Source organism: Solanum verrucosum, unplaced genomic scaffold (genome assembly GCF_900185275.1).
Source record: "Solanum verrucosum unplaced genomic scaffold, falcon-dt-bn FXZP01000277.1, whole genome shotgun sequence".
Taxonomy (NCBI): Eukaryota; Viridiplantae; Streptophyta; class Magnoliopsida; order Solanales; family Solanaceae; genus Solanum; species Solanum verrucosum.
Genome location: NW_026019945.1, coordinates 2,519,484 through 2,546,887, shown reverse-complemented (window position 1 = coordinate 2,546,887; position 27,404 = coordinate 2,519,484). Strand labels below are relative to the sequence as shown.

The following is a 27,404-nucleotide window of genomic DNA, read 5'->3' as shown; positions in this document are numbered from 1 at the left end:
GGGCGATTATAATGAAAGAAGAGAAACTCTTATACTGATGGCACACCCTGGGAGAGAGCATTAACATAACAAAATCATCACTCATTCATAATTAATCACAAGAGAATCATTCATTCATTCACTCATATAACTTTTTGGCATGTTTAGTTCTCTCTATCTTGCTTTCGCTCCTCGTGATTCGTTCCTCCAATTTCTCACTTTTTGAAATAGCCTTTGCCATGGCCTTCTTTTTCCTGACATTCTTCGTCCTTTTCATTTGTACTCCCTTCATCTTTCTGCAATATCAAGCATACGATATTAGCGGAAACAGGGTGAGGAATTGTAAGATGGGAGATGGGGGGAATTAGATGAGTACAAATGGAAGAATAATACAGAAGATGCATGAATTTCAAGTGCAAACATGCCTGCACCCCAGAAATATGTACAGGGAGTTCTCTTTTTTTACAAACAGTGCTTTTAAGCTCGTGAACTTCTCAACTTCTCAGTTAACTCCCTGAGCTTCTTTTTATCCTTTGCATCCCCTAAATAACAAGACATTAAGCGAGTGGTTGGGTTTGAGTCGGAGGACGGTTGGTGGGTTGCTTCAGACATTGGAGCTAGACAAGCATGGATACTTACCAAAGAGAGGAAGTTTATTCTTTTCATGCTGGAAATAAACAGTTCTTGGGTAAATATATTCCCCTATGTGATGGCTAAAATAAACACTACAAGAAAATTTTATTTGTCATAATCAAAAAGGGGAATTTGTCGAGTGTTTTTAATGATGTTTAATAAATAATGCTTGTCCTAATGGGGTGTTCTAGACTTCTAGTCATGTGAAGTTGGGAAAATGATAAGAATAACAAGAACGGAATTTGGCAAATTTGAATCTGGCAGGGTAAAGAATATTGCTAAATTACCATGGTAAAATTATAAATTATTATCTTGTGTTATCATTATGATTTTCAAGCTGCATGGATATTATGCAAAGGAGTTAGAATCATACAAGGAATCTACAAGATCTTAACCAGTCAAGGAAAGGAATTCTACTTGGCTTCACCGGACTCAAACAAGTGAAATGAACGGACACTTTGATTTATATAGTCCATCCATGTTTTGCAAAACTCAAGCTTGATTAAAAAATTTAGCAACATAGCCCTCGGAGTTTTACATCAAAAGAAGCCTGAAAATACGTAGTGGAGCTAGACCAGTGTTTGAGTCTGTTCCAGAAGTCAAGCAGATCATCTCTCTTGTGTCAACTCTAGTGAATGTGATAGGTTATAAACTGTAATCTCTTATCAGCTTTTGTAGAAGCATTTATTGAGGTCAAAACTTTGTCTAAAGTTGTTTTTGTGGTTTTTCAAGCTAAGGGTAGTTAGGAAATTTGTTAGGAACTTTGTAAAGGACTTAGAGGTAGGTCCTTTGGATTGCGGGTAATCCAATTTTAGTTCGGTGTTTTTAATGAAGTTGAGTTGAAATCCTACAAGGGTGTAGGTCATGGTTTCTACATCCATTCGAGCCTCGACAGTAACTTTATGTTCTTTTATTTGTTGTCATCAAATTCTGCTAAATTTGGAATGATCAGTTCAATCACTGTTCCGTAAAATCAGAAAATTTAGTAAAAGAACCAATTACCCTTCCCCTTGTCTCTATCTTATCCTAGTTCACTGAGAACATAGGATCTCTGAGAAAGTAGGCTTACTGAGATCAAACTTCCCCAAAGTTGCGAAATTCAATTTCTAGTTCAACATGGAATCATATTATATTAAACAAGCAGCCACAAAATAAAATATTTCTTGCAAGCATAAAGCTAAATATAACACCAACTGTGAAAAAGAACAGAACGTGATCACAGAACTTGCACTCTAACAATTCCGCCATTCAAAAAAAATACATAACAGAAGTTCATATTACTCCGTTCATAATATGTCCTAACAAAGAACACGTTAACTCAATTTACCAAAACACCGAAAGTTTCATCACGTTATAACACTAATGAAAATCAGACAACTTACTTAAGTGATCCACCTATATGTGGTTTTGGAGCTGCTGATTCTGAAGTATCCATGGCTGAAATTAAGCAAAATCCACGTAAATCAACAGAATTAAGGAAATTTTTGTAATAGAAGGATAACGAAGACACTGAAAAATTACAGTAGATAATTAGTAAATTACCCTGGGCATCCGTAACCGTTTGGTTAGTGGAGACATCCATGGCAGCTAGGCCATTTCTCTTCTTGTTTCTGTTCTTCGCCATAGCTACGCGAACGCGGAAACGGAAGGATTTCTTCGACTGTTCTAAATGCTAAGAAGAATTTAGGGTTCAGCAAATTCCTAATCTAGCTTGTATTGTTGGAGAGTGCATGATGGGCCTGGAGCAGCTCACTAGCTTGAACTAGTCCACAAGATAATTTGGGTAGCCCAATATCATGAAAGCCCAAAATTAACATCAATTTCTTTTTGTTTTTTTACCATTCTTTTTTGAATATTTACGCAGTGTGATCAGGCGATCAAAAATTTACATATTTACCTTGGCGTATAATTTATAAAACATTCAACAGATATGTGTATATATACCTTGGGGTATAATACCTTTAAGATATATAACTATGTATTATTATTATTATTATAATATAACTGTTGCAATGTAATTTATAAAGGCAAAATTTATGAATTAAGTACATATATGAGTTTCCTGAATAATCATGCTTCTACAAGTATCCCAGAGTTAAAGTGTATTATTGATAAGATTTAGTTGCGTTATGTTGATCACTTAATGAGAAAATTTCACAAATAATGATAGTTCGAAGCTTGATTATCAAATATAGCAATAGTTTGCCTAAGTAAAATTCATAGTTACTATTTTAGAGTTGTGTTTATTCACTTTATATATGCTCGCTTGAAGTTGTATTTATTCGCTCTGTATAAATTTTTTGCGGTAATCTTTTGTTTTACCCCAAAAAGTAAAACTACTAGAAATGAAATAGATAACACTGCTACGAGAGACAATAGTATGAAAAAGATTTATCTGTATTCTTAATCAAATATTTTTGAATTCGAATTCTAAAATGAAAAAATTTCTTATAAAATACGTAACGTAAATCTAATTATAGAAATAAATTGAAGTGATAATTGACACCAAAGAGAAACGAGAGAAGAAGCAAAGAATGAGATAAAGTTGCAACGTAAAGGAAAAAACAAATGGGAAGTTTGGAACACTTTTTTGTGAAAATTGTTGGACAAGTTAGGAGAATTCACATTGATGCAGTCAGAATTAATCAGAAGGTCCATCTTCTTCACTAATGACTAATGATGTTCCATCATTAAAGCTAGCCAAAGCACATGCCAATAAAAAGTGTCATGTTAAATCTCAAACAAAAAGGGAATCAACTCACTGATAAAAAAGAGTCCTTACATCCATTTGGTCTAATATAATAGACATACATTCAATTAGTGTCAGTTGTGTAACAATATATATATTTTTTTGATTATATTTCGAATATATTTTTAATATTCAGAATTTTTAATAGTTACGTCTTTAATATTAAACTTAAATTTATCACAACTCAAACTTCAAAACATTAGCAATATCAAGTTGAATTGAATTTTCATCTCTATAATAAATATTGACGTTTACTTCTTTATATTTTGTACTCCTTAATAGAAATTTTGATTTCTCGCCATAATTACAATCACGTAAAATAGCTAGGCATGTGATGATAATGAGTATTGGATAAATCTCCAACACAGATGGAGGATTAGGTATGACCTGGCCCAGTTTTAGATTTATTTAAATTCTCACTCGTCTATTTGTGCATGTCTTTTTTCCTCAATTAACGTATTACTTGTCATTCAAAATTGAAGCTTAACTAATAATGGGAATAAACAGTTCTTAAATTTGCTTTGACCAACACTCAAAGTAGATGAATGATATATACGTGTAAGCTAATTCAAACACAATTATAAGATAAAAAGTTGTGAGTAAATTAAATCTTTAACAACTTATAAAAAGTTGTAAGTAAATTAAATCTCTTACAACTTATTTAGATTGTTGTTATATATCATTTCATAAACATCGCATTGTATTGTATTGATGAATGGAATCAAGCATCCCACATTTGTAAATGACGAGAACCCTGAACTCTCTATAAAACTTGAACATTTTTCCTCATTTTGAGTTAACTTTTGAGGTTTGAGTACGTAAGAATATTAAACAACATTTTATCTTGTTGTATGCTATCACACCAAATCAGTCCAATGTGATTTGACATATTGTATGTGATCACACTAAGTTAGTCTAATGTGACATATTGTATGCGAACATACCAAATCAGTTGTTACATAAAATGAGATTTTTCATAGTTACCTAATTCTTAATTTAATAATATGATTCAGTATAATTACGTCTAGCGATTTAATAACACTTACAAATGTTTATTATTAATTTCTGTAAGAAAAGAAAACCATATATACAAAAAAATCCATTACAAGCTAATATTTCCAATTTGTTTAATTATATCAACAAAAAAGGCAAAAAAAATTTAAACTTTTTTTTGTCCAAGTTAGTAGGGGAGAGATTTGTAAGAACTTTTTACAAATAGAAAATTTTAGCAAAATATATTATTTTTGTCAACAAAGTCAAATTAAAGGAGTCCAACAAAGAACATTTTTTGACTTTATGTCACAAAAATAATTAAATATTTTTTGACATTTTGCATTCCAGTTTTCAAACGTATACTATACGTGCTTTAAAATTTTCAAAATTTAAATTTCCTTATGTGGCTCCAAATGAACAAAATGATGTTATAGATTGTTACGTTTTCGTCTTGTTCTCCTTTCATCCCTTTTTAATTTTTTTTTATATTTTTATGAGTTATCTTAACGTGTTATTAAAGATCTTGCTCAAATCTTTTATACATAGTATATCTTATGTGTGAATAAGGTTTATTTTTTTTTGAACGGAGTTTCATGACATAGATGATCAACTTATAATAATATTTCTAAACATCACATGACTTGGGGAATGGGGAGTGAAGTTTGAATTTGAAATTTATGCATTTAAGACTTTAACCTTTTTAAGTTATTGAATTCTTTATCGATAATTTATATATCTTAAAACAAATATAAAATTTTAAATTAAAGTTATTGAATTTAATCGAACTCGTAATTTAAACACTAGCTTCACCTTGTTTATAATGAGTTCTAAGAGGAGGACTATTGATTTAAACTCTAGCTCCAGTACCGTTGTTTATTATGAGTAATTAGAGGAGGGGCATTTGCCTCATTTTGGTTTCCACGGTGTTCGTGCGTGAGTTAAGCTCGATCAATTTAAATTTGCATATTCACAGGGTCTACTTTTGGAGGTGGGACTTTTATAAGGTTTTCTCCATCCTAGATTCGAATTTGATATCTCTAGTTAAGGATGAAAGAATCCATCTCATCATAATCTATATTGATGCCTCAGGATTATTATTTTTTTGGTCCCCCAAGGTTATTGAAACTTTCATTTTTCATCATATTATAAAATCTAAGCATTATCTGCCTCAAATAAAAAGAAAATAAGAAGAGTAGAAGTGACGCTACACAATGTAAAGACAACAAAATAAGCTACAAAGAGCAAAAACTAAAAGCAACTAGCCAGAAAAGCATAAATTTCCTTTTCAGCTTTATAAATTTGAGTAACCCCACTACAATAAGGTAGAATTTTTGAATATTCACTAATTAAAAAGCTTTTGTATAGATGATAAAATAATATATCTAACAAAAATATCATGTCAAAGTTAAATCAATCTGTTACATGAATTACCAAAAAAAAATAAAAAATTAAATTGTTAAAACTTGTGAAAATGTGGGGAATAATATCATTATAAAAAAATCAAAATAGAAAGAACAAATGGTACTTGAGAGTTGAGACAATTCAGTTATTTTAACCAATACAAACACATATTTACATAAAATCATTTTGAATATTTAATATTTTCTCAGTTTTAATTTGTTTGTCTGATTTTAGTTTGACATAGATTTAAGAAAATAAAGAAAGTTTGTTTTTAATATTATGGTCCTAAACTAAAAATACGTAGAATGTACCAAAGTCTCATTTAATCTCATGACCTTAAGCATATCATGTGAAAAGTTATAATGAAAGAGTTGCCCAAAACAAAAGACATTGTTAATAAGAAAATTAAGACAAACAAATTAAATCCAAACGAATAATATTTCTACATTTAATGTTTATCAACTAGTTTTAATCCGTCAATTCTAACTGACCATTGAAAAAATCTAGATGTAAAATGGAAGAATTATCAATTTGAAGCCTACAGCTGTAGTTAATAGAAACAAATATAGTGAGCATTTAATCATACTTAATTGTGAAACTTGAAAAAAATCATAATTATTTTCATTTTAAAATAAAATTAAAACTAAAAAATTGAAATTATGTTTAACCGTTTATATAAATTGGAATATATTATTAATTTCAAAATTTTTATCGCCTAATATATTTTTTTAAAGTTTATGACCAAACACTAAATTACAGCATGTACCATTTTATCCGCTTCCTTTTCAGGTGCATCTGTCTGCCACTTCAAAATTTCAACTCTACACTAATTTAGCAACTACTTTAGGCCCCCACTCTAAAATTCAAATTTATTTATTTAAATAAAATAAAATTAATCCAACGGTTTCTTCAATCCAAATCATTATATTATATTTACTTAGACCAAACATGATAAATTTTCAAATTTTCATATCCATTATTTCCTATTTTTGGTTTTATCTGAACGGCAGTTTTCGATTTTCTAAAAATAAAAAACCAACCAATTTGATAAACAACAAATAAAAAACCTTTCTTTCCCTCTTCATGATTAGCCATTTTCATTTTCCCCTCTGTTTTTCTTCTTTCTTCCTTAAAAGAGTTTAATTTCTTTGCATATCATGCAAAAAATATATATATACATTTAGGTACCCATTTTCTTGATTTAGCCTAAAAAGTAGTTTTTTTTCTTCTTGTTCGGTGGGAAATAAAGAAAAAAAAGTTCAACAACTCAGAGTTGTATTGGGTTTCGTAAAATTTGTTTTTTTTTTTTTGGTTTTGTGTGTTTTTTTCTTCTGATATCTTAGAAAATCTCGAGGTTTATGCGTTTTTTTGGGGAATTGGGGTTGTGAGGATGGATTTTGATTTCCAGGTTTAAGGAAAATGGTGGAAACTTGGTAAAGGTTTGATTTTTAATTTTTTTTGAAAAAAAAAGTGAATTAGGGTTTTAGGAGTTGTTTCTGGAGCAATGTTGCTTCAGATATTGTTTAAATTTGAATGAAATAGTTTCTGTATATGTAATTTTACTTCAAATCAGGGGGGGAAATGTCTACTATAGTTCGTAGTTCGTTAGAGGAAATGCTGGATTCTCTCCGGCAAAGGGATGAAAATGAGAAGCCAAAAGACTTGCCGCCGGCGTTACCTGCTCGGCCTAAGCTTACATCTAGGACTAGGCCTCCTTCACAGAGGCAACCGTTGAGCAAAAGGTTAAGCAAAGGTGATGTTGAATTGGAGAACGGTAAGAAGAAGGAAGAGTCGAAAGGGTTGAAAAGGAATGTTTTTGGTGCTATGAAGGTGAAAGGAATGGAAGATAGCGAATCGCCGTATGCAATGCCTTCAGGGAAGAAGAACAACACAGGGAGATTGCGGGAAGTAAGTGGTGGGAAGGTTGAGAAATGGCGTAGTGAAGCTGAATGGGATGATCGGCTGGATTATTTTGTTAAGAAGGTAATAAGAGCATTATTTTCAATAGTTTCACATGTTGACTGTCTTAATCGCCTTGAACACGAATGGTTTGATTGAATGAATCTAGAAAAGTTAACATTTTTAGCTAAATGATAAGTAAAATTTGTACATGTGCTGAATTTGGCTTCACTAGTTTTGTCATTGTGTCTGGTTTGATTACTGTTGGATGATTTCTTGGTTGCTCTCGGATGACAAACTTAACTCCTAAGCTCTGTTTTCAGAAGCTTCGCATCTGGTGTCGTCTGAGGAATGGGGCATGGGTATCAGGACATATTCAATCAACTTCAGGAGAGAAAGCTATGGTGTTACTTTCTGACGGCAGTGTAAGTTCATGTTCCTGCTATTTCCTTATGATAAATATTTAAAGTGAACAGCTGCAATTGGACTTAAACTTTGTCATACTGTAGGTTGTGACAGTGCCTGTAGGAGAGGTATTACCTGCTAATCCGGATGTTCTTGAGGGTGTGGATGATCTCATGCAGCTTAGTTATTTGAATGAGCCATCTGTTCTTCACAACCTTCATAACAGATATGCACGAGATATGATATATGTACGTAATATTAAACTGCATTTATGCCTCACATGTAATTTCATGTCTATTCTCTTTTAATTTTTTTTGTCCCCTATGCCTGCAGAGCAAGGCAGGGCCTGCTTTAATAGCAATCAATCCGTTCAAAGATATCCAATTGTATGGGAACGAATTTGTTACAGCTTACAGACAGAAGCTCTTGAATGATCCTCATGTTTATTCTATTGCTGACACTGCCTACGATCGAATGATGGAAGGTTATCCTCAGAACCATGTTCATTCTTATTATTTACAAAAGTTCATTGTTAACTCCGTAAACACTTTAGATGCAAGCTGATTCTTATTTCTTTCTTTACCTTTTGAATCTTGCAGATGAGATAAGTCAATCTATTATCATAAGGTATGTGAAAATGTTTCCTTGTCATCTTTAGGGATGCCAGATACTTGTATTTCTACTCTGTTTCAGTTATTGATGGCTTAGATTGTAATTATCAAACTCATTGCGGTTTCAGTGATTGGGAGGAACTAACTTGCTTTCATTTCATACAGTGGGGAAAGTGGATCTGGGAAGACGGAAACAGCAAAGTTTGCAATGGAATACTTAGCTATGCTTGGTGGAGGCAATAATGGGATAGAGAAGGAGGTTTTGCAAACAAGCTACATATTGGAGGCCTTTGGGAATGCCAAAACTTCCAGGAACAATAACTCCAGTCGATTTGTCAGTCTCTATGCCTGATTCTATGTTTCTTTTTCTTTCCTTCATTTGAGGATGGGAGTGGTGGACTGGGAAGTGGAAAAACTTATTTGTGTTATTTCCCCATCTGTTGTACTTTTTCTGATGGTTGTCCTTGATGGATGCAGGGAAAGTTGATTGAAATTCATTTTAGTACAGCAGGAAGAATATGTGGTGCTAAAATACAAACCTGTAAGTGTAATTGTCTTTTGGTTTTCTCAGAGAATGCAATTTATTGTAATTGTCCTTTGATATAACTGTTACTGACTTTTATACATCTTTGTGCATGTCCACTGGCCAATGCTAAAATAATGAGTAGTGATTCTTGAAAAGGTGGGATTTTCTTCTCCCCTTTACCATGGATTCCTTGTTGTAGTTTATACCATTACTATCACAATCTAAATCTTTTGAAGCATAATGTCTTCTTTGGGCAGTCGAGAGTGGTTCAGCTGCTTGATGGAGAGAGGTCCTATCATATTTTTTACCAACTATGTGCCGGGGCTCCACCTACTTTGAGAGGTCTGTAATTGATATTGGACCTTTGTTTGTATCTTTTTGTTGCTTACATCACTCGTAGGACTTTACATGGCTTTTGCCTTGCAATGTGTCTTCACTGTCAGAACAACTTTTGTTTTTAATACTGTGTGGTTACAACACCTGAGTTGTTTTTAGAACATCTCTAGAACTAACAATTCTGTGATCCTAATGGTGAAATTGGGCTTGTGATTCTGAAGTTATTAAAATATCAATATAATAGGATACAAGTGTAAGGTAGCAGTCACAAAACTGTAGTGTTTTCAACAAGACGTTAAACATGAAAGTCGCACGAGGACCAGGATTTGAATCCTAACAGAGGGGACAAACCTATGTCATTTCTTCCATGCCTAAGCTTTGTTGGGTCGAGTTACCCGATAAAATATGTTCTGGTGAGACTTGAGAGGATGCATACAACCTGTGAAATATGAGAGTGGTGTGCAAGTTAGCCCGGACATTACTGTTAAAAAAAAATGGAAGTGGAACTTTCTAGCAGAAAAATATAGAAGTTATGCATACAGTTGATGAATAATATAAAGTGAATTTTGTTGGCGTTAGAAAACCTTGTGAAATGGAAGTTCTTTCAATATCATGTGTGTATAACTATTTGTTTTTCTAGCAAAGGACAATTTTTAAGAGATCGAATTTCTTTTTTGTAGTGCTCTATAAATATTCTTTGTTTCTATTTCTCTTCTTTAGTGGGGCTGGGCAGCTGTGGTGTTAGTTAAAGATCTTTGAAAATATGAAGTAGTTAAAGAAGTTGCAGAATATTTCGTTTTCAGAACTTTAATTTGATTTTCTCAGATAAACTTAAGTTAAAAGGTGCATCAGAATACAAATATCTCAACCAGAGTGGCTGCTTGGTGATCCATGATGTTGATGATGCTGAGGAATTTTGTAAGCTTATGGTGAGCCTTAAGGGATAAGAATTGGTCAACTTATGTTTGATTTCTGTTCTTTCAGTTCAATGCTGTTCTGGATCTTGTTTATAATTATTTACTTTGTTTCTCTCACTTTTCCAGGGAGCCCTAAATAGTGTTAGGATTTCTGAAAGGGATCAAGAGCATGCTTTTCAGATGATTGCTTCAGTTCTATGGCTGGGAAACATAACGTTCCAAGTAATTGACGATGAAAGTCATGTTGAAGTTGTGCAGAGTGAAGGTGAGCTATCTTGTCAGTGTAGCAATTTAGCTAATGTTGATCCTCTTGAGGTTTTGTTCTTTCTGAATGTACTAGAAGATATGATTTCATAACCTCATACATATATAAATTATCTTACACTCTTGGTCAATTGTAAGTTAACTTTCCAACTGTGAATATCTGGACTTGACTTTTGTTCAGCATCTATATTATCGGTTTCAGCTTTAACACTTTCTTCGCTTTTGAGTGAAGGACAATCTATCATATTCTGGCTTGTCAGTTGGTTGTTTTTCGTTGGAGTAGTTATTTTTACTCCAGATGTACTCTTCGTAACTCCATTTCTCTGCAATATTGACTGTTGAGGAATGAGGGTCTATCTTAGGCTTTTCAACGTTTCTGGGCCAGAGAATTTTACATTGTCATAAACCTCTGTTGTTTGGAGTCATGCAAGTATCTTCTGTATTCTCATGATAATTCGTTCCTGCACCTCTTGTATGGTCTTACTTTGTAATACTTGTAAAGTTTCTTTTTCACTTTGTATGCAAAGTCTTCAACTTTTTTATATCCTGTTCTTGTATGGAGGCCTTCTTTATCTGTTTGGTTTGTCTCAATCTTTGATATTGCAGCTGTTACAAATGCTGCTAGCTTGATTGGCTGTACTGTAAATGACCTCATACTAGCTTTATCAACATGCCAAATACAAGCTGGCAAGGATAAGATCGCCAAGAGTTTAACTGTAGAGCAGGTTTGTTGAAGTGCATTTATATTTAGTCTCTTCCTATTTTCTCTTTGTTTCACATTTTCATCCCGAGATTAACTAGAATCTGCATTATTCGCTATTAATTATTCTAATATATGAATTTAGCACTCCTATTTCTTCTCTAGAGAACATGACTCATTATAACTCTGATTCAGGCAACTGACAGAAGAGATGCATTGGCAAAGTTCATTTATGCAAACTTGTTTGACTGGATAGTAGATCAAATGAACAGAAACCTTGCAATGGACAAAGAACAGATGGGTAGATCCATAAATATTCTAGACATTTACGGTTTTGAATCATTTAAGGTAAATTGATCTGTGAGTGATTTTTTTACTGTTATTCAGCATAGGAGATTCCTTCTTATCCACCTTGACACTCCCATTCCCACTTATCAGAGGAACACATTTGAACAATTTTTGATAAACTATGCAAATGAGAGGCTCCAGCAGCATGTCAACAGACATCTATTGAAGCTCGAGCAAGAGGTAAGCATATCATGATCTTCCCTACATCATTCTTATTGCTTCATTCCTTACCTCTACTACAACAAGAACAGACACAACAGACCCGGTGTAATCCCACAAGTGGGGTCTAGGGAGGGTAGAGTGTATGCAAACCTTATCCCTAACTAGGGAGGTAGAAAGGTGATTTTTGATAGACCCTCGGCTCAAGAACAAACACAGGATTGTTACACTCAGTTTTCTCTCTGTAGTTATCCTGTGGCATTTTTGGGCTGTATACTCTCCTGAAGATGTTCCTTGCAGTATCAGTTTTAGATGTCAATGCAGGAACTGATGTTTTATGATTCAGGAATATGAATTGGACGGAATTGATTGGTCAAAAGTAGATTTTGAAGACAACCAAGAGTGTCTGAATCTTTTTGAAAAGGTATTTCTTCCTTTTGGTTCTTTTTCCTATTTATTTGGCGTCAGGAGCTTATATAAGCTGACAACTTTCTTCTGCCCTGGATTAGATGTTTACAATCGTACTTAATTAGATGTCACTCTGTTGTTGCTCTTTTTGTTTTTTTGTTTGTTTGTTTGATTTTTACATCTTTTTCTCGTTTAGTCTGATTACTCTTTCCATGTTTAATTATTAAGTTGGATGAGAAGGATAAAAATTATCTGTTTGTATTGTCACAAGTTGTATTTGATATAGCTTCCACACCAATTTTCTCATTGTCATATTACTTCTTTCGAGTGAAGTCTTGCATATTCTGATTACTCTTTCCGTGCTTAATTGTTGAGTTGTATGAGAAGGATAGAAATGAATATGCTTATGTAGTCACAACTCACAAATTCTATTGCGATAGCTCGAGTCGAATTACCAATGTCAATCATAAAGAAGATCTCTGTATTTTAGTTGAGCAATCTTCAACATTTATTTGAATGGACATAGCAGTTGATAGATGAACTTCCATTTTCATTTTGCAGAATCCAATTGGCCTTATATCTTTGTTGAATGAAGAATCAAATTCCCTAAAAGCCACAGATTTGACCTTTGCATGTAAACTTAAGCAGCACATCAAATCTAGCCCTTGCTTTAAAAGCGAAAGAGAAGAATTTTGTATTCGTCATTATGCTGGAGAGGTCAGTTTCTCTTATAAATGAGTCCTTTATAGTCCTGTTCAATTTCTACCGACATTAGTAGTATTTTCACGATTTTGGTTAAGAAACTTGATAGCTTTCACATTCCCATGGTCAGACTTACGCTCAATTGTTGGGAGAGTTTTTCTTTCTTTTCATGGTTTTATTACAGTGACCATTTTGGCGGCACCATCCTTGTTTCGATTACTGTTTTGGTGGCATTATGCTTGTTTTCATTTACCACCAATGAGGGTGTGCCTCTTGACCAGTGACCCTCTAGCTGTATCTTGTGATGACCCTTCTTATAACTTCTCACAAGTGATTTTCCATTTTCAATCCAAACTACACTACTACACCGATAATATCTGGAAGATTTACTTTGTCATACCTCTTTCTGGTGATTGATGATAGATTCTTTTCCATGGGTGCTGCAAGAAGAACTTTCTTTCTTTGTGCCAGTACTAGCACTTTTTAGTGGAAAAGAATTCCAGAATCATGTAATTGTTCTCTATTTCAATAATCTCAGACAACCGCTCTCTATTTTGGTTATCTTTCAGTAGTTCTTGTAACATATTCTTTCTTGCTTAATATTTTGGGGACTGGTGCATGCCTAAATATCAATGGACCTTTTGCTATCATGGCTTGAATCGGACTTATCCAAATATCTAGGAACATCTGGAAGTCCATTTCAGTATTGGTATGGTGGGTAATTTGGAGAGAGAAACTCTAGAGCTTTTGAAGGCAAGAAGGACTATATAATTAACCTTAAATTCAAATATGTCTTTGCTTAGTTTTTGGTGCAACAAAGCCACATCATTTGTTTTAGAGACAGAAGTTATGGTTGACTTCCTTGGTTCTTTACATACTCTATAATTACGTATATGAGTTTTGCAGGTAACTTATGATGCAACTGGCTTCTTAGCAAAGAACAGAGATGTGTTGCATCCTGACATTATTCAGCTACTCTCATCAAGTGATAGTCACTTGCCTGAAGATAAAAAATTCTCAATTCCATCAACTGATACAGGGGTGCTAGATTTTAAGAAGCAAAGTGTTGCAACTAAGTTTAAGGTGGTTATTTTCTATAGAACTTGATCATGCTGACAAACTAAACATTTGGAAAATAAAAGTTTGTATCTTGAGGTGCTATGATTGTTTCTCAATGTTGTCCTTTATCAAATTCTGGCAGGATAATTTGTTCAAATTGATGCAACAATTGGAAAATACCATACCACATTTCATATGTTGCATAAAACCAAATAATAAGCAGCTTCCTGGCATGTCTGACAAAGATCTTGTCATAGAACAGCTCAGATGCTGTGGTGTTCTTGAGGTGGTTAGAATATCAAGATCTGGCTATCCTACTAGGTTAACACATCAAGAATTCACAAGCAGGTGACATACACGATCCTTAGTTTGTTTCTGATTTGTTCTTTTGGTTGTTCGTCAACTTATATATGTGATTGCGGTATTTTAGGTACGGTTTCCTTCTGCCAAAGGATAGTGCATGCCAAGATCCTTTAAGTATGTCAGTTGCCATTCTTCATCAATTTGGTATTCTTCCGGAACTGTACCAAGTTGGGTATACAAAGTTATATTTCCGATCAGGACAGGTGAGTTCATGGTTTCTTGTTCTCTTGTGTGGATATGTTTACTTTTCAAAGAATTTATGTCATTTACTAAATCATCTAAAGGAAGCACCATAAATTTTAATTTTCTTCTAATCATTACTACTATATAGTCGAACCAAATAATGATAATTGAAAAACATGTGGTGTGTCGATGTGCACGCTAGCTGGCCCAGACACCATAGTTATCTTGAAAAAAGTGTGGTGCCTTCCAAACTGGTGGCACCACTTTGAGGAAAAATCATATTTTTGGAGGCATATGTCTGTTTGGAGAAGGGTTTTGAGTGGTCAAACAATAAAAATGGCAAAAGTTATGGCTTATGGATATAACATATTTTCTCTGACATATACCCAATATGGGCTTCTAGTGAGACAATGGACACATACTATTGAATATTGGATTTCCTTTTGTGTGCCTATATGTGAACTTATTTCCCTCTTACATGTAGATTGCTTCATTGGAGGATGTAAGGAACCAAGTTCTGCAAGGTACTCTTGAGGTGCAGAAGTGCTTCCGTGGTAATCGTGCTCGTCGGCACTTCCATGAGCTGAAAGGAGGAGTAATCATACTTCAATCATGTAAAGCAGATCCCTTTGCAACTCATCTCTTTTCTTCCCTTTTTTCTTAGAATACAATAGAAGATGATATTCATGAAGAATGTTGTGTCTATCAGGTTGTATGATTATTTTTCCATTTCAAGACTATATTAGATATCTTCAAAGTTTTGAGCACTTGGGGATGCCATTCAAGTGGTTTTAGAAAAAGAAAAAACATATAACTACAATGTTGTCTTCATAATTTTTATTTAATAAACTATAATTAACTGCCTTTGAACCAATGTTGGAAGTTCCAAAAGTAACTAGTTATGTGAACGGGGTCAATGTTGAGGTGATGCATCAATATAATTAAATTATAAGCTTCCAATGTTGAATTGTACCTGATGTTTGACGTCAACATTTGTTCTTATAGTTATTCGTGGTGAAATAGAAAGAAGGCTGTATAATACTAAAGTGATGTCTAAAGGGAAGGTTGCTCGTGAAGGAAGTGATGAGCAGCTGGTGGCTGTTGTGCAGATACAATCAGGTAAAAGTTATTTGCATGGTATCAAATATATGAAACCAAATACAGATTTACACATCTTCTATTTGACAGCTGGTTATGAAACCAAATATAAACTTACACGTCTTCTATTTGGCAGCTGGTTATGAAACCAAATATAAACTTACACATCTTTTTTGCAGCTATTCGTGGTTGGTTGGCTAGAAGGGATCTTCGTAAACTGCAGAATTCAAAAATGTTAAATGTAGACAAACGAAGATCAGGCAGAAAGACGGAGGTCAAGGTACTCTGTGATAAAGATTCACACCTATCCTTACTAGTAGTCCTCATGCCTCATTTTTTATTCCCTTAATAGACCTTATAATGGAATAATCAGCATTTTAAAAGTTCTGCCATAGATTTTATTGTAACTTTTCGTGTTTCTTCGTTCAGAATTGTAAAGTCTGCTTCCGGACTAATATCTTTAAGAATTTGGTGGCCTGTTTCATGAAGCCAATTTTAGGTATTTCATTTTTTCTTCTTTTTTGGGGGGGATAGTTAAAACCATTTTTGGGTATGCAACTGCTTTTCTGATTTCAGGATTCAGGGGAATCTTTCTTCATTTTTTATTCTTTCTTTGGAAGATGAAATACTCTGGCATCTCGAAAATGCCGAGTGTTTGATTATTGAAATTGAAAGAAAAATATGGTGAGAGAATGATTAGTAAGGCCCTTTTTTGGCTTATACATTAGTCCTTCCCCTCTCCCATGTAGAAGCTAAAAGGGGAAAGGGAAAGGACAGTTGGTGAAGAATCACTGATGGATAAATCAGGATAATGGCTTCATTTATCATGCCTTCCCCTTGCTGCAAACAGTTAAGGCAGCAATGCAGTCTTTGATATTTTTACTGACTGCTTGAGAATCTGTAGTAGTAAGTTTGAATTTTTTATGCAAGCAGGAGTTGCCTCGAGAAATCCTACCATCTGTTGTAGAAGACCTCGAAAGATGGGTTGCAAAGGCTGAGGCAACCATTGAACAGAAGGAAAAGGAAAATGCTGCCCTGAAGGAACAAGCAAACCAATTCGAGGCCCGATGCTTAGAATATGAGGTCAAGATGAGGTCAATGGAGGAGATGTGGCAAAAGCAAATGACATCATTGCAGGTGAGTAAGCTGCAATATGATCCTAGATAGTTCATTTTCTCTAGTTCTTGGTATCCGTAGTTCTATGAATGCTCTACTGATACTGCTGATGCTGGAATTTGAGTTTCTACTTGTGAACTCATATTTATGAATTTACAAGGTAATTGATTGCTTTGTTAAAGCAGGCTAGTCTAGCTGCAGCCAAGAACACTCTTGCCGCTGGTGACACTACTGGTCGACCTGGAAAGCTTGAAGGTTCCCCATCTCCTCAATATTATGATTCTGATGATGCAACGTCTATGGACACTCCTGCGGGACGCACTCCAATTAACTTTTCTAACAACAGCTTGGGTGTTGTAGCTAATAGAGAGGTTAATGGTGGTTTATCCCTAATCAGCCACCTTACAATGGAATTTGAACAACGGAAGCAGAATTTTGACAACGAAGCCATGGCAATTGTTCACTTGAAGCCAGGGCAGTTACATTCTACTAATAATCCTGCAGATGAGTATCGAAGACTTAAACACAGGTTTGAGGAATGGAAAAAAGAGTACAAGGTCCGGTTAAAGGAGACGAAGTCAAAAGTACACAAGCTTGTTCATTCTAAAGCAGGGAAGAGTCATAGAAAATGGTGGGGTAAGAAGAGCAAGTGATTTTAGCTTAAAATAATTCTCGTCTTCTTCTTTAGGGTGTTAATAGATGGAACTAATTCCCCAACTATGGTTGCTAAGTTAGCAAAGTTGGTGGAGATTGGGAAATAGTACGTACGTGTGCTCAATTACGTATCTCTGCAATCGCTCAGCTAGATAGTTAAGAACTTGTTTGTGAATAGCCTGTTGTAAACAATGCTAGGTTGTGGAAGTATATTAGATAGCTTGCGAAAAATGGATTGAATTTCTCAGTCCACGTCTTTTCGCATTAGCAAATGTTGTAATTAGTTGTTGTTGAAAGATGATGATCAATTGTAGAAAAGTCATTACTTGATTGTTCACAACAACACAATGAGTGGCTAAATGTGATGGTATCATTGTGTTTTGCTTATGAGCATTCTTGTTTCTCCCTTCAACTCTTTTCACCAATGTTGTCCTACTTTTATTATGTATAGGCTGTTCATGTGACTCGCCCCTATACTTTGAAAACTGTTTTAAGTTTTTGTCATGTTTGAACGTTAGGATATGGATAGTGAAGGTTCATATAGCTGAATTCAACTTATTCGTTAATGCATATTCAAATGAATGCTACTGGTTCAAGTGTATGTAAAATAATTTTCATTTGCCAAATATTTGCATTATGAATGATTGAGTGGTACAAACTACAAAGGCTCTTATGGAGGAAGTCAAAATGTAAAAAATTTAAGATCCAGGAACAAACTTAGTTGCATAAACCCATGCATTGTTAGCAACAGGGTTGTCAAGGTGATCCAATAGGTTCTCAAGTGGGCCTTTGCCGGTGACAATAGCTTGAACGAAGAATCCAAACATGGAGAACATAGCTAATCTTCCGTTCTTGATCTCCTTAACCTTGAGCTCGGCGAAAGTTGTTGGGTCATCTGCTAGGCCCAATGGGTCAAAGTACTGACCACCTGGGTATAGATTGTTGCCTTCACCAACTCCAGGAAGCCCATTAATTCTGAAACCTTCTACAAGGCCCATTAGTACTACTTGGAAGCCCAATACTGCTAGAATGCTCTGAGCATGGACAAGGTTTGGGTTGCCCAAATAGTCCAGCCCACCTTCACTGAAGATTTGGGCTCCAGCTTTGAACCATACTGGTTCTTTGAAGTCCACTTTTACCCATTTTTCAAGAACTTCTGGTGTAATGCAACCAAAAGCCCCAAGCATGGCCCATCTCCCATGGATAACCTAGAATTATTAACACAATTTTAATCAATATCAATCGATCAACTATGTCTCAATCCTAAATTAATCGTCGACAATTATATGAGTCTTAAATTTGTAGATTTTCTGTGGTATGCTTCACTTTTTTGTTCTATCCTAATAAAAATGATACCTTTAATATTTAGAAACAATTTTACGAAATTGATTTTTAGTCACATAAATATTTGTTACTACCAGTAAAAGAAAAAAGATAGTACCTCAAGAGCTCGGTTCTTGGCAAAGGCCTCGGGATCAGCAGATAAACCAGCAGTATCCCATCCGTAATCACCAGGAAATTCTCCAGTCAAGTATGAAGGAGTTTGAGCAGAAAATGGTCCCAAGTACTTGACACGGTCAGGTCCATACCACAAATCATTACTCTAACAAAACATTAAAAACAGATTCAACTTGAATTCAGTATCTTTTTACACGAATCATAAATTTATTCTAATTTCAATAATATTAATTTTCGAAATCAATTATAAAAACACAAAAAAATAAATAAATTACCATGGTATATTTGGCAGAGCCCATAGGAACTATATCCCTAAGGGGGTTAGCATATTTGGTCTGGCCCAAAAATGGAGTTGCTCTAACAACTGTGGCTGAGCTACCTGTTGCTGCCATTTCTTCTCTTTCTTAATTTCTCTCTTAATTAATTGGACCTCACAATTTTCACCAAGTTTCTTGCACAATTTATATATAAAGAATAACTGTTGGAGAAATATTTGGGGGGGCCCATCCAACAATTCTGGTTCTTGTGTTTTAGAAAATTGTGGTGTGAAATAGTTTTGAAATTTCTGTATCAACCAATGAGAAGTGTTTAGTAGATTTTGAGTATCTCCATGTCATATCCTTCTATCCAGAGTTTTATCTTGCTAACATCTAGTAGTACAATATTATATATGGTCATTGGTCAAGCTATTTGGATTTTTATTTTATTATTGCAATCAATATAAATATTGGATAATTTTATTTACTAAAATTTGAATAGATGAGAATAAATCGATCACTAGTATTTTGTCCAGGCTAGAATTTGAATATGAAATTTTATGGTATTTAAACTTACTTTTATATCCACGCACTCTATTTTAATCTTCGTTTCATGTTTGCTTAAAAATCCTCGAGTTCCCAGCTTGCCGAAGCGTTCAGACTCATGTGTCTTCCAGAATCAGAGTAATTCGAGTCTGTTGTGTACGATTAGCCAACTTTTCCTAACGGACAATACTAAATGAATTTTTCAATTGTCAATTTCCGATCTTGCGTATGCCATTCACACACTTTTCTACATCCACGAGCTATTGGATTAAAAAAGTAATTGAATTGAAGAATCAGATTCACTCTAATTAAAATATGTCAAAGTCAGCCTATGGTAAGAGCTGATCTAAGGTAGCCCTCAATCACTTACTAACTTACTCCATAAATAGCTAGCAAGGGTAATAAATCATGGCACCCCGTACAACTAATTAATACAATTTTCTTCTGAAACTGTTTCCATTGGATTCTTTTGTTTTTTATCCCTTGCATTGGATGGCAATTCCAAAGCATATGTGTGCTCAAGGAGTCCCCTTCATACCTCTGTGTTTAATCAAGCCAGGAGTTGAATTAAACCATAATTACAAGTGCATTGCTCTATAAACATATTTCACTAAAAGAATTAGCTGGAGATGTCTATATACATATATTTTTGAAAAAGAAAATGAAGAGAAGCACAAGGGATATATATGGAGATTATCGAAACCTATAACGCTCTTACGAAATATTGACTTGGTATGATAGAAGTCAATTAAGTGTCAGTCCTTAGTTGTTGGTCAACTGATTAGTTGTTAGAATAACTAGTGCTATGTGGAAAAACTAATATAGTTGTTGGAAGAAATAATTGGACACTTACCGAAGTTGTTCCAACAACTCACTTGTCACTTTTATTTAATCGAAAGACTTAAAAAGGTCTTTTAGTCCTTGTCACATTTATTTAAGTGAAAACTTAAAAGTTTCAGATCGATTATATATATGATGGTGCACTCTTTTTTCCCTTTTCCTATGGTACACCATACATGTATAAGTCTAAATGTTTTCGAGCTTCAATTGGTATACATTAATAATACGAAGGATTTTCTTGCAATACATTTATAGTATCCTTTGAAATATGCCTGTTTTTTCTTTAAGGTTGACCCGTGAAAATTTCACACCATGAAGTAAAAGATGCAAGTTCTTATCATCAGTCTACTTGACCTCAATTCACCATTTTAAATTTTATACAAAAAAAAATTATATACCAACTCTTTTTTTCCTATATCGTAGATGAAACAACTAAAAGGCTGAATTCAGGTTATTATACACCCCAACCCTAACTCCGTTCCTTGGAAGAAAATAATATAGCACCGAAAAAAGGAAAGAGATCGAATTGACATATATAACTTATAGATGTGAAAATATAAATGTGAAATTAAAACTTTAAAACTTCCTAATATTGTACATTGGAGTGTATATATATATATATGTCTTGGTTGAGAACGGTAAAATTAATGAAGAAGTGACTTCACACTATTTCCTGCAGAGCAGAAAACCGGTCAGCTTCGGCCTCGGCCTTGGCTTTTGGGTCCTCTAGGGCAGCAGAGCCTTTGAAGAGCAAAATAGCAAGGCTGCCAATGTAGAAATGGATGAAACAACCATAGCAATGTGTTACAAATGAACCAAAATCTGTCCCTACTATGCATTGCCACCCTGGTCCATACATCGTATCAAATTCCTAATTCAAAAAAAAAAGAAAGGGTTAGTAATTCAATTAACTCATTTTGAGGAAAAAATTAAACTAAATAGTTCAAAGGGTATATCCCCTTTGAATGACAAAGTTGAAGGGTATATCAGACCCTTTATAGTGGTGATAATATAAAAGGAAGGAAATTCAATCATGAAGTAATTATATTTGTATATTTGAATCCTTTTAACCTATAGAGAAATATAAATTCAAATCTCAGACTATATGACAAAATTCTGCTGAATAATTAGGAATTCTCTTATCAAAATTACTAGCTTTTAGCCGCAATTAAATCCCTTTATTATGTTCATAAGTAAATTATTTTCACTTTTATATATCCCCTTGTTATACAAATTTTCTAGTAGTAGTAAAGATGACTAGGTTCGAATTCAAGTTGAGAAATTCACTATCGAATTTGAATCTCATTATTATAATATGACAGATGTAGATCACTCTCAACTTACATAAATTTGTAATATTTAAAATGCAATCAGTATACTCATCAAGTCTAAATCCTAAATTCGACTCTAGCTATTACTATAAATTATAAAACCTTAGTAAAAGAAAAAACAATTGATCTATATATGATTTGTTACCTTTTTAAGAAAACGTGCAATTTCAGTGGCCTCAGTGACATCAAAGAAGTCAAGTGCCTTTGCAGCTAAATCTAATGCATCTTGTTGCATGGTTCCCAACATATCTGTGTCTCCAATTACTGCTTTCCCTTCCAACATCTTGAAATTTTTATTTTTTTAAAAAAAAAGTGTGATTTTTTTTATTTTTTTTGCCTTTCTTTTTCACTTTTTCTCTTTTTGTGTTTATATCATTTTCTATTTTCTATTGAATTATATAAGGATAAAAGAGCATATAGATGAGGATCCTGAATGTGTGGAGGTCAATAATTAGACTCATAGGTTAAGAAATTAAAGTGATATTGTAGTATAATTCCAAATGTCCACTTGAGTAAAATGACAAATATAGTGGGCTAGCTTTTGTTTTGCCAATTAATACCTTTTCTAATAGTATATGGCTACGAATTTTACCTAATTATATATACGTACGTACAGACTTAATTTCGATATATATGTGGTGAATGTAGTCACAATTTATCTTTTTATATGATATTGGACAAACCTCAACTCACGAGGTAGCTTTCGAATTTGATTTCGATCAAAGTAGATTTTCTTTAGTTTTTTTATTTATCCAATATCAAACCTTATATTATGTTATCCACGCCTCAGTTGTCAAGCCTAGAATTATGCATTAATGTATTTCCCTCAAATCTCAATTTCACAACCCAACACGTGAAGAAGGTGGTGTGGAATGGTGATTAGAGAAGTGCTGAAGTGTACATACGTTTATATCCTCCAAAAACACCTCAACAAAAGCTCAAAAAATATTGTAAATAAAATAGTACTACTAATATTAAGGATACAAACAGACGCAAAGTTAGAATTTTAATTTTATAATTTCTAAAGTCATAAATAATGATATGAGATGTTAATTAACAATTAGGTTTCAAATCTAAATTTTATTTTAAAATGTAGAATTTAAATGTAGTTACTAAAGTTCATCCAGGTAGATACGAGTCGATCTTTAGCTCCGCCCCTAATATCAAGACAACTCTTTCTAAAAAGAAAAAGAAGAGACTCGATCACACGTAATAAATAAATTGCGTGTTTAATAGTACACCACTCGCTTTTTGTTTGCTTCTTCGTGCTGGCAGGTTATTGTAGGCTATTTTGGTTTTGGTTATCTTGTTTTGGTTGTCATTTCCCTTTTTTCTTCTTTAAATCTTTTCAATGAAGGTGGCCAATTTGATAATAGAAAGTATAAATGAATGGACATTTTGGTGGGAAGTGGATCTAAATCATAGAATAACTACTTTTTACCTAATTTAATTTGGAGTTTAACCATCTATCGAAAATTATAACCTCTAAATCTATTTTCATAAGGTAGAAATAGGATTGCATACATACACACTGCATTTTATACGATTCACTTATAAAATTATACTGAATATATTGTTATTTGCTAGTTGTTAAAGACAACTTCCTTCCATGTAACTTCACTGTCAGTGTCCAGAGACCACATTAGAGCTTCCACTAAATTCGGATCGTGCACTGCAGGGTCCATCCCAACAAGATTTTTTCCATACCCAGATCTCGGGTGTTTGTGTCCGAAGACCACATTAGAGCTCCCACTAAATTTAGATCGTGCACTGCAGGGCTCATTCCAACAAGATTTTCTCCATACTCAGAGCTCAAATCTGAGACCTCTGATCAAAGGTGAAACACTTTCACCAGTGCACCACAATCCATGTTGTTTGCTGGTAACATCTTCAATAACCAATCTTTTTGTATGTAAATTTTGTGGCTATGCCAACAGCCACATGGGCTTCCAACTTGTCCTCAGCTACATACCTACCAAGATTCGTCATCCACAAACAGAAAAAGAACGTAGTAAACAGATCTAATTATGTGACATGTAATTTTTTCAGTACAAAATCTATCGATAAATAATTAGGTGACGATTTTTTATTTTTTATCCGGAAAACCCGTATAATATTTATTATAACATATAGTTCTCCTCCTAATTGTTTATTGAAGAGATTACATGTGAAGGCATCGCACTTTTTATTAAGTGGGCAGATGGAACGTCTGACAAAATCCAACTCAACCTACCAAATAACGTGTCACCGACTCCTACTTCGTGTCGGTAACGACATTCCACCTTCCTTCCCCTGATTGAAGAGATTACATGCCATTTCGTTAAGAGTTCAAATATTTCTGTGATTTGGCCGATAAGGGTTGGTAAATACTTCTTTATCCTTAATCAAGAGGTTTCGAGTTTGAGCCTTTTTGGATACGGAGTCGCTTTTGTTAGGGAGCGCTTTACCCCCAATGTGGGACTTCACGACGCAAATCTGGATTTAGTCAGGCTCCAATGTGGTTATCGAACACCAAGAGAGAAACCAAACAAAAAAATATTTCTGTGATTTCAGTTATACGTGTTGAATAGTGTCAACATTCTACGTATTGCAAGGTCTATGAGGGCTAGAATGGTTCAAATCAAAATCATGATAGAACACGACACTTGCTTGGTGGATTTAATTAAAAAATAAAATTATGATTTTACTATTAGTTATAGCTTTTGACATAATGTGTATAAATTCAAGTAAAATGCTTGAATGGTAAGTTAAAATTATTAACGTTCTGATAATAAAGATGATTGAAATTGAGACAAAACAACATACTTTATTATGTAATTTTACAAATGAAAATATAAAAATAATAATGCGCATACAAATTTCATCCAATTACATACGTTAAAACTACAAAATATAACTTAGATAATAATTCTAAAATCAAATATCCGTACACTTATCCTGAAATCCAGTCGAGCGAGAAAAACAAAAAAGGAAAGGAGCTAGGGGGTGGGTCTTGTTGTAATAAAGGTACTATGAATATATTGAAAGGCACTTGCTTCGCCACCTTTTCCTCTCCACCATCTCTTCGTATTTTTACTATTCTAAGCTTTCCATTTTCATTTCTCATTTTTTTTTCTTCAGTTCGAAAACCCCATAAAAACATTGTTTAATTTTTGATAAATATATTCCATTACAATTTTCTCCATTAAAGCTTTAACGAATCACCAGGTTTGAGACGACTCGTCGGAAAATGGGGCGCCGTCTCTTCACCTGCTTCGGCAAAGGCGGTTCTTCTCAATCTTCTTCGAAAGATCTCAGCTCAAAGAATAACGACAGTGCGACGGCGGATTTAACGGCGGAGGAGCAAAAACGGTGCGGGCCAGTGGTGGTGGAGTTATTCTCATCGCAAGGCTGCGCCACCTCGCCTGAAGCGGAGCTATTGTTTTCGAGGATTGGGAGAGGCGATTTTAACCTAGAAATGCCGGTGATTTTGTTGGCTTATCATGTGGATTATTGGGATTATATGGGTTGGAAGGATCCATTTGGGTCGAGTTTATGGACGGTTAAACAAAAAGCGTATGTTGAGGCCTTAAATCTAGATACCATGTTTACGCCTCAAATTGTGGTTCAGGGACGAGCTCAATGTGTTGGGAATGAACAAGATGCTGTTTTCTCTTGCATCAATTCTGCTCCCAGATTTGCTGCTCCTTCCTTCCAGGTTTGTTATTGTTGCAAATTGATCATAATAATGCACTATTTGATTGAATTTATGGTTACAAAATCTTTCTGTTTGATGAATTAATTGAATCATATGCATGATTGAAGCAATTGTGATTAATCAAAGGTTTCGGGTTCGAACTTAGTAAATGAAAAAAATCTGGTAAGGAGTGTTCCCCTGTTTCATAGCCTTATGCGTCACGGATCCGGATTAGTCGAGGTATGAAGTGGGGTAACTGACACCGAGTGTGAAACCAAAAAAAAAGAGTATTCATGAGTACCAGAAAGACTTGAATGAATGGTGTTTGGTCTTCGAACGGGGTAGGGGATGGGGAAATGGGTGAGGGGATTACAAAGCAGGAAATCGAACCACTGCCAACAAGTTGAAAGTTCAGGCAGCAAACCAACTGAGCTACTGAGATTTCTCCTGGATTTACATGAGCTTATTATCTTCAAATGCAATTTAAACCAATTTGTCTTGGTTATTCCTTTTGATCAAAATGGGTACTGAGAATTCATATAGTCGATTTCAGTTAATGTGGGATTGATTGATTTGATTCCTCGTGATCACTTATGGTTGCACCAAGTTGCAATATACTGATCACTGGAAATGAGAAGCTAAAATGGGCATTTTGGTTCTCTTCAAATACAAATCATGTTTTACGTTACCGATTTCTTTTGGTTATTCCATCTCATCCAAACAATCAAAATGGATACAGAGAAATGGTATAGCAGATTTCAATTAATGCGTGATTGATCAATTCCTCGTGATCTTGCACCAGGTTACAATGTACTGGAAATAATAAGCTAATATGTGGTGTAAAGCCAATGAGAAGCTAATATGTGGAATTCGAGATTTGATCATTTGGATCTGAAAAAGGTTCATGTTATCCCACTTCATACCAGAATCAAGAAGATGTTAGCTATATTTTGACCTCAGCACGTTATTCTGATTCTTTACTTCTTGAATTGGTAAAATTCAGGTCAACACTCTTCTGCTTTTGTTGGGAACTTGGGATTAGTATAGTTTCTTAAACTGAACTCAGTGTACTTTGGAAACTATGAGTCGAGAATTCAGTATTTGCTGAAACTTTAGTTGTTTTCTCAATTCTGTATCAAAAATACTGGATTCAGTATGAACTAATGGTTGTATCTGGTCTGTGCTGTGAAAAAAACATTACAGGCGACATTCGAGAGGCCAACACCAGAGTCGTTGCAAGTATCTCTATTAGGATCTCTGAGGAGTAAGGTGGACAATGATGGTGCCAACGTGATGATTGCTCTGTACGAAGGTGGTCTGGTCACTGATATCGCTGCAGGAGAGAACAAAGGAAAAATGCTTGCGAATGACTATGTTGTCAGGAGGCTGGAGAAGCTTTGCTCTGTAAAGGATATTACTGCAAAGAAGACAATCTCAGGAACTGTCAACTTCTCTCTTTGGGATGGCTTCAATAGCAGCAAATGTGGCGTAACGCTCTTTGTGGAAACTGGCTCTCATCAAATATGTGGATCACAAAACTTTAAATTGCCGGAAAATCTCTGAATTCTTCGATGATATATCACTGATTGAAACTCTTGATGTGCTGGTTATAGGTTGGATTGCTTGTAGTGCGCGTATCTGATTGAAATCAAATCTGCAAAACATTCTATTTACCAGCTTGTTCCTTGTGTATATAGGTTGTGTGAGACTGTTCATGTTAGATTCTTCATCCTTTTCTTCTTCTTACTGTTCATTCATTTGCTTTTTTTTATAAACGGCTTGACATAGTGATT

General features: G+C 34.3%; 5 protein-coding genes across 6 annotated transcripts in view; 2 read left to right on the top strand and 3 right to left on the bottom strand.

Annotated features, from left to right (window-relative positions):
* Positions 1–62: 62 nt before the first annotated feature.
* On the bottom strand, positions 63–2,340 carry LOC125840844 (uncharacterized). Its single transcript, XM_049519814.1, has 3 exons — positions 2,155–2,340; positions 1,995–2,049; positions 63–275 (listed from the first exon to the last, which is right to left on the bottom strand). The coding sequence occupies exons 1-3, from the start codon at positions 2,234–2,236 to the stop codon at positions 119–121; spliced, it is 294 nt and encodes a 97-aa protein (XP_049375771.1). The 5' UTR covers positions 2,237–2,340; the 3' UTR covers positions 63–118.
* Positions 2,341–6,933: 4,593 nt separating this feature from the next.
* Positions 6,934–17,530, top strand: LOC125839400 (myosin-2-like). 2 transcript variants are annotated; one of them, XM_049518391.1, is made up of 24 exons: positions 6,934–7,738; positions 7,978–8,079; positions 8,164–8,307; positions 8,393–8,543; positions 8,659–8,686; positions 8,836–9,004; positions 9,148–9,211; positions 9,339–9,352; positions 9,454–9,538; positions 10,358–10,461; positions 10,576–10,714; positions 11,320–11,438; positions 11,609–11,761; positions 11,852–11,941; positions 12,267–12,344; positions 12,890–13,045; positions 13,937–14,113; positions 14,232–14,437; positions 14,520–14,655; positions 15,120–15,249; positions 15,641–15,754; positions 15,913–16,013; positions 16,667–16,870; positions 17,035–17,530. In XM_049518391.1, the coding sequence occupies exons 1-24, from the start codon at positions 7,337–7,339 to the stop codon at positions 17,500–17,502; spliced, it is 3,534 nt and encodes a 1,177-aa protein (XP_049374348.1). In that variant the 5' UTR covers positions 6,934–7,336; the 3' UTR covers positions 17,503–17,530. The 2 variants fall into 2 exon arrangements, with proteins under 2 accessions (XP_049374348.1, XP_049374345.1); XM_049518388.1 differs by having other exon boundaries at positions 17,032–17,530.
* A 572-nt stretch (positions 17,531–18,102) lies between these two features.
* Positions 18,103–19,523, bottom strand: LOC125839322 (chlorophyll a-b binding protein 13, chloroplastic). Its single transcript, XM_049518321.1, has 3 exons — positions 19,237–19,523; positions 18,945–19,106; positions 18,103–18,711 (listed from the first exon to the last, which is right to left on the bottom strand). The coding sequence occupies exons 1-3, from the start codon at positions 19,351–19,353 to the stop codon at positions 18,202–18,204; spliced, it is 789 nt and encodes a 262-aa protein (XP_049374278.1). The 5' UTR covers positions 19,354–19,523; the 3' UTR covers positions 18,103–18,201.
* Positions 19,524–21,114: 1,591 nt separating this feature from the next.
* The window catches only part of LOC125809428 (uncharacterized), a 36,240-nt gene continuing 29,950 nt past the window's right edge, over positions 21,115–27,404 (bottom strand). The window contains exons 2-3 of the mRNA XM_049489068.1: positions 22,081–22,221; positions 21,115–21,475 (exon numbers count right to left, since the gene is read on the bottom strand). Coding sequence (XP_049345025.1) covers positions 21,266–21,475; positions 22,081–22,218 — 348 coding nt within the window. The 5' untranslated portion in view covers positions 22,219–22,221 and the 3' untranslated portion in view covers positions 21,115–21,265. The remainder of the gene's footprint in view (positions 21,476–22,080; positions 22,222–27,404) is intronic.
* On the top strand, positions 24,990–27,335 carry LOC125809404 (uncharacterized). Its single transcript, XM_049489054.1, has 2 exons — positions 24,990–25,632; positions 26,815–27,335. Exons 1-2 carry the CDS (start codon positions 25,165–25,167, stop codon positions 27,172–27,174), a joined length of 828 nt encoding a protein of 275 aa, XP_049345011.1. The 5' UTR covers positions 24,990–25,164; the 3' UTR covers positions 27,175–27,335.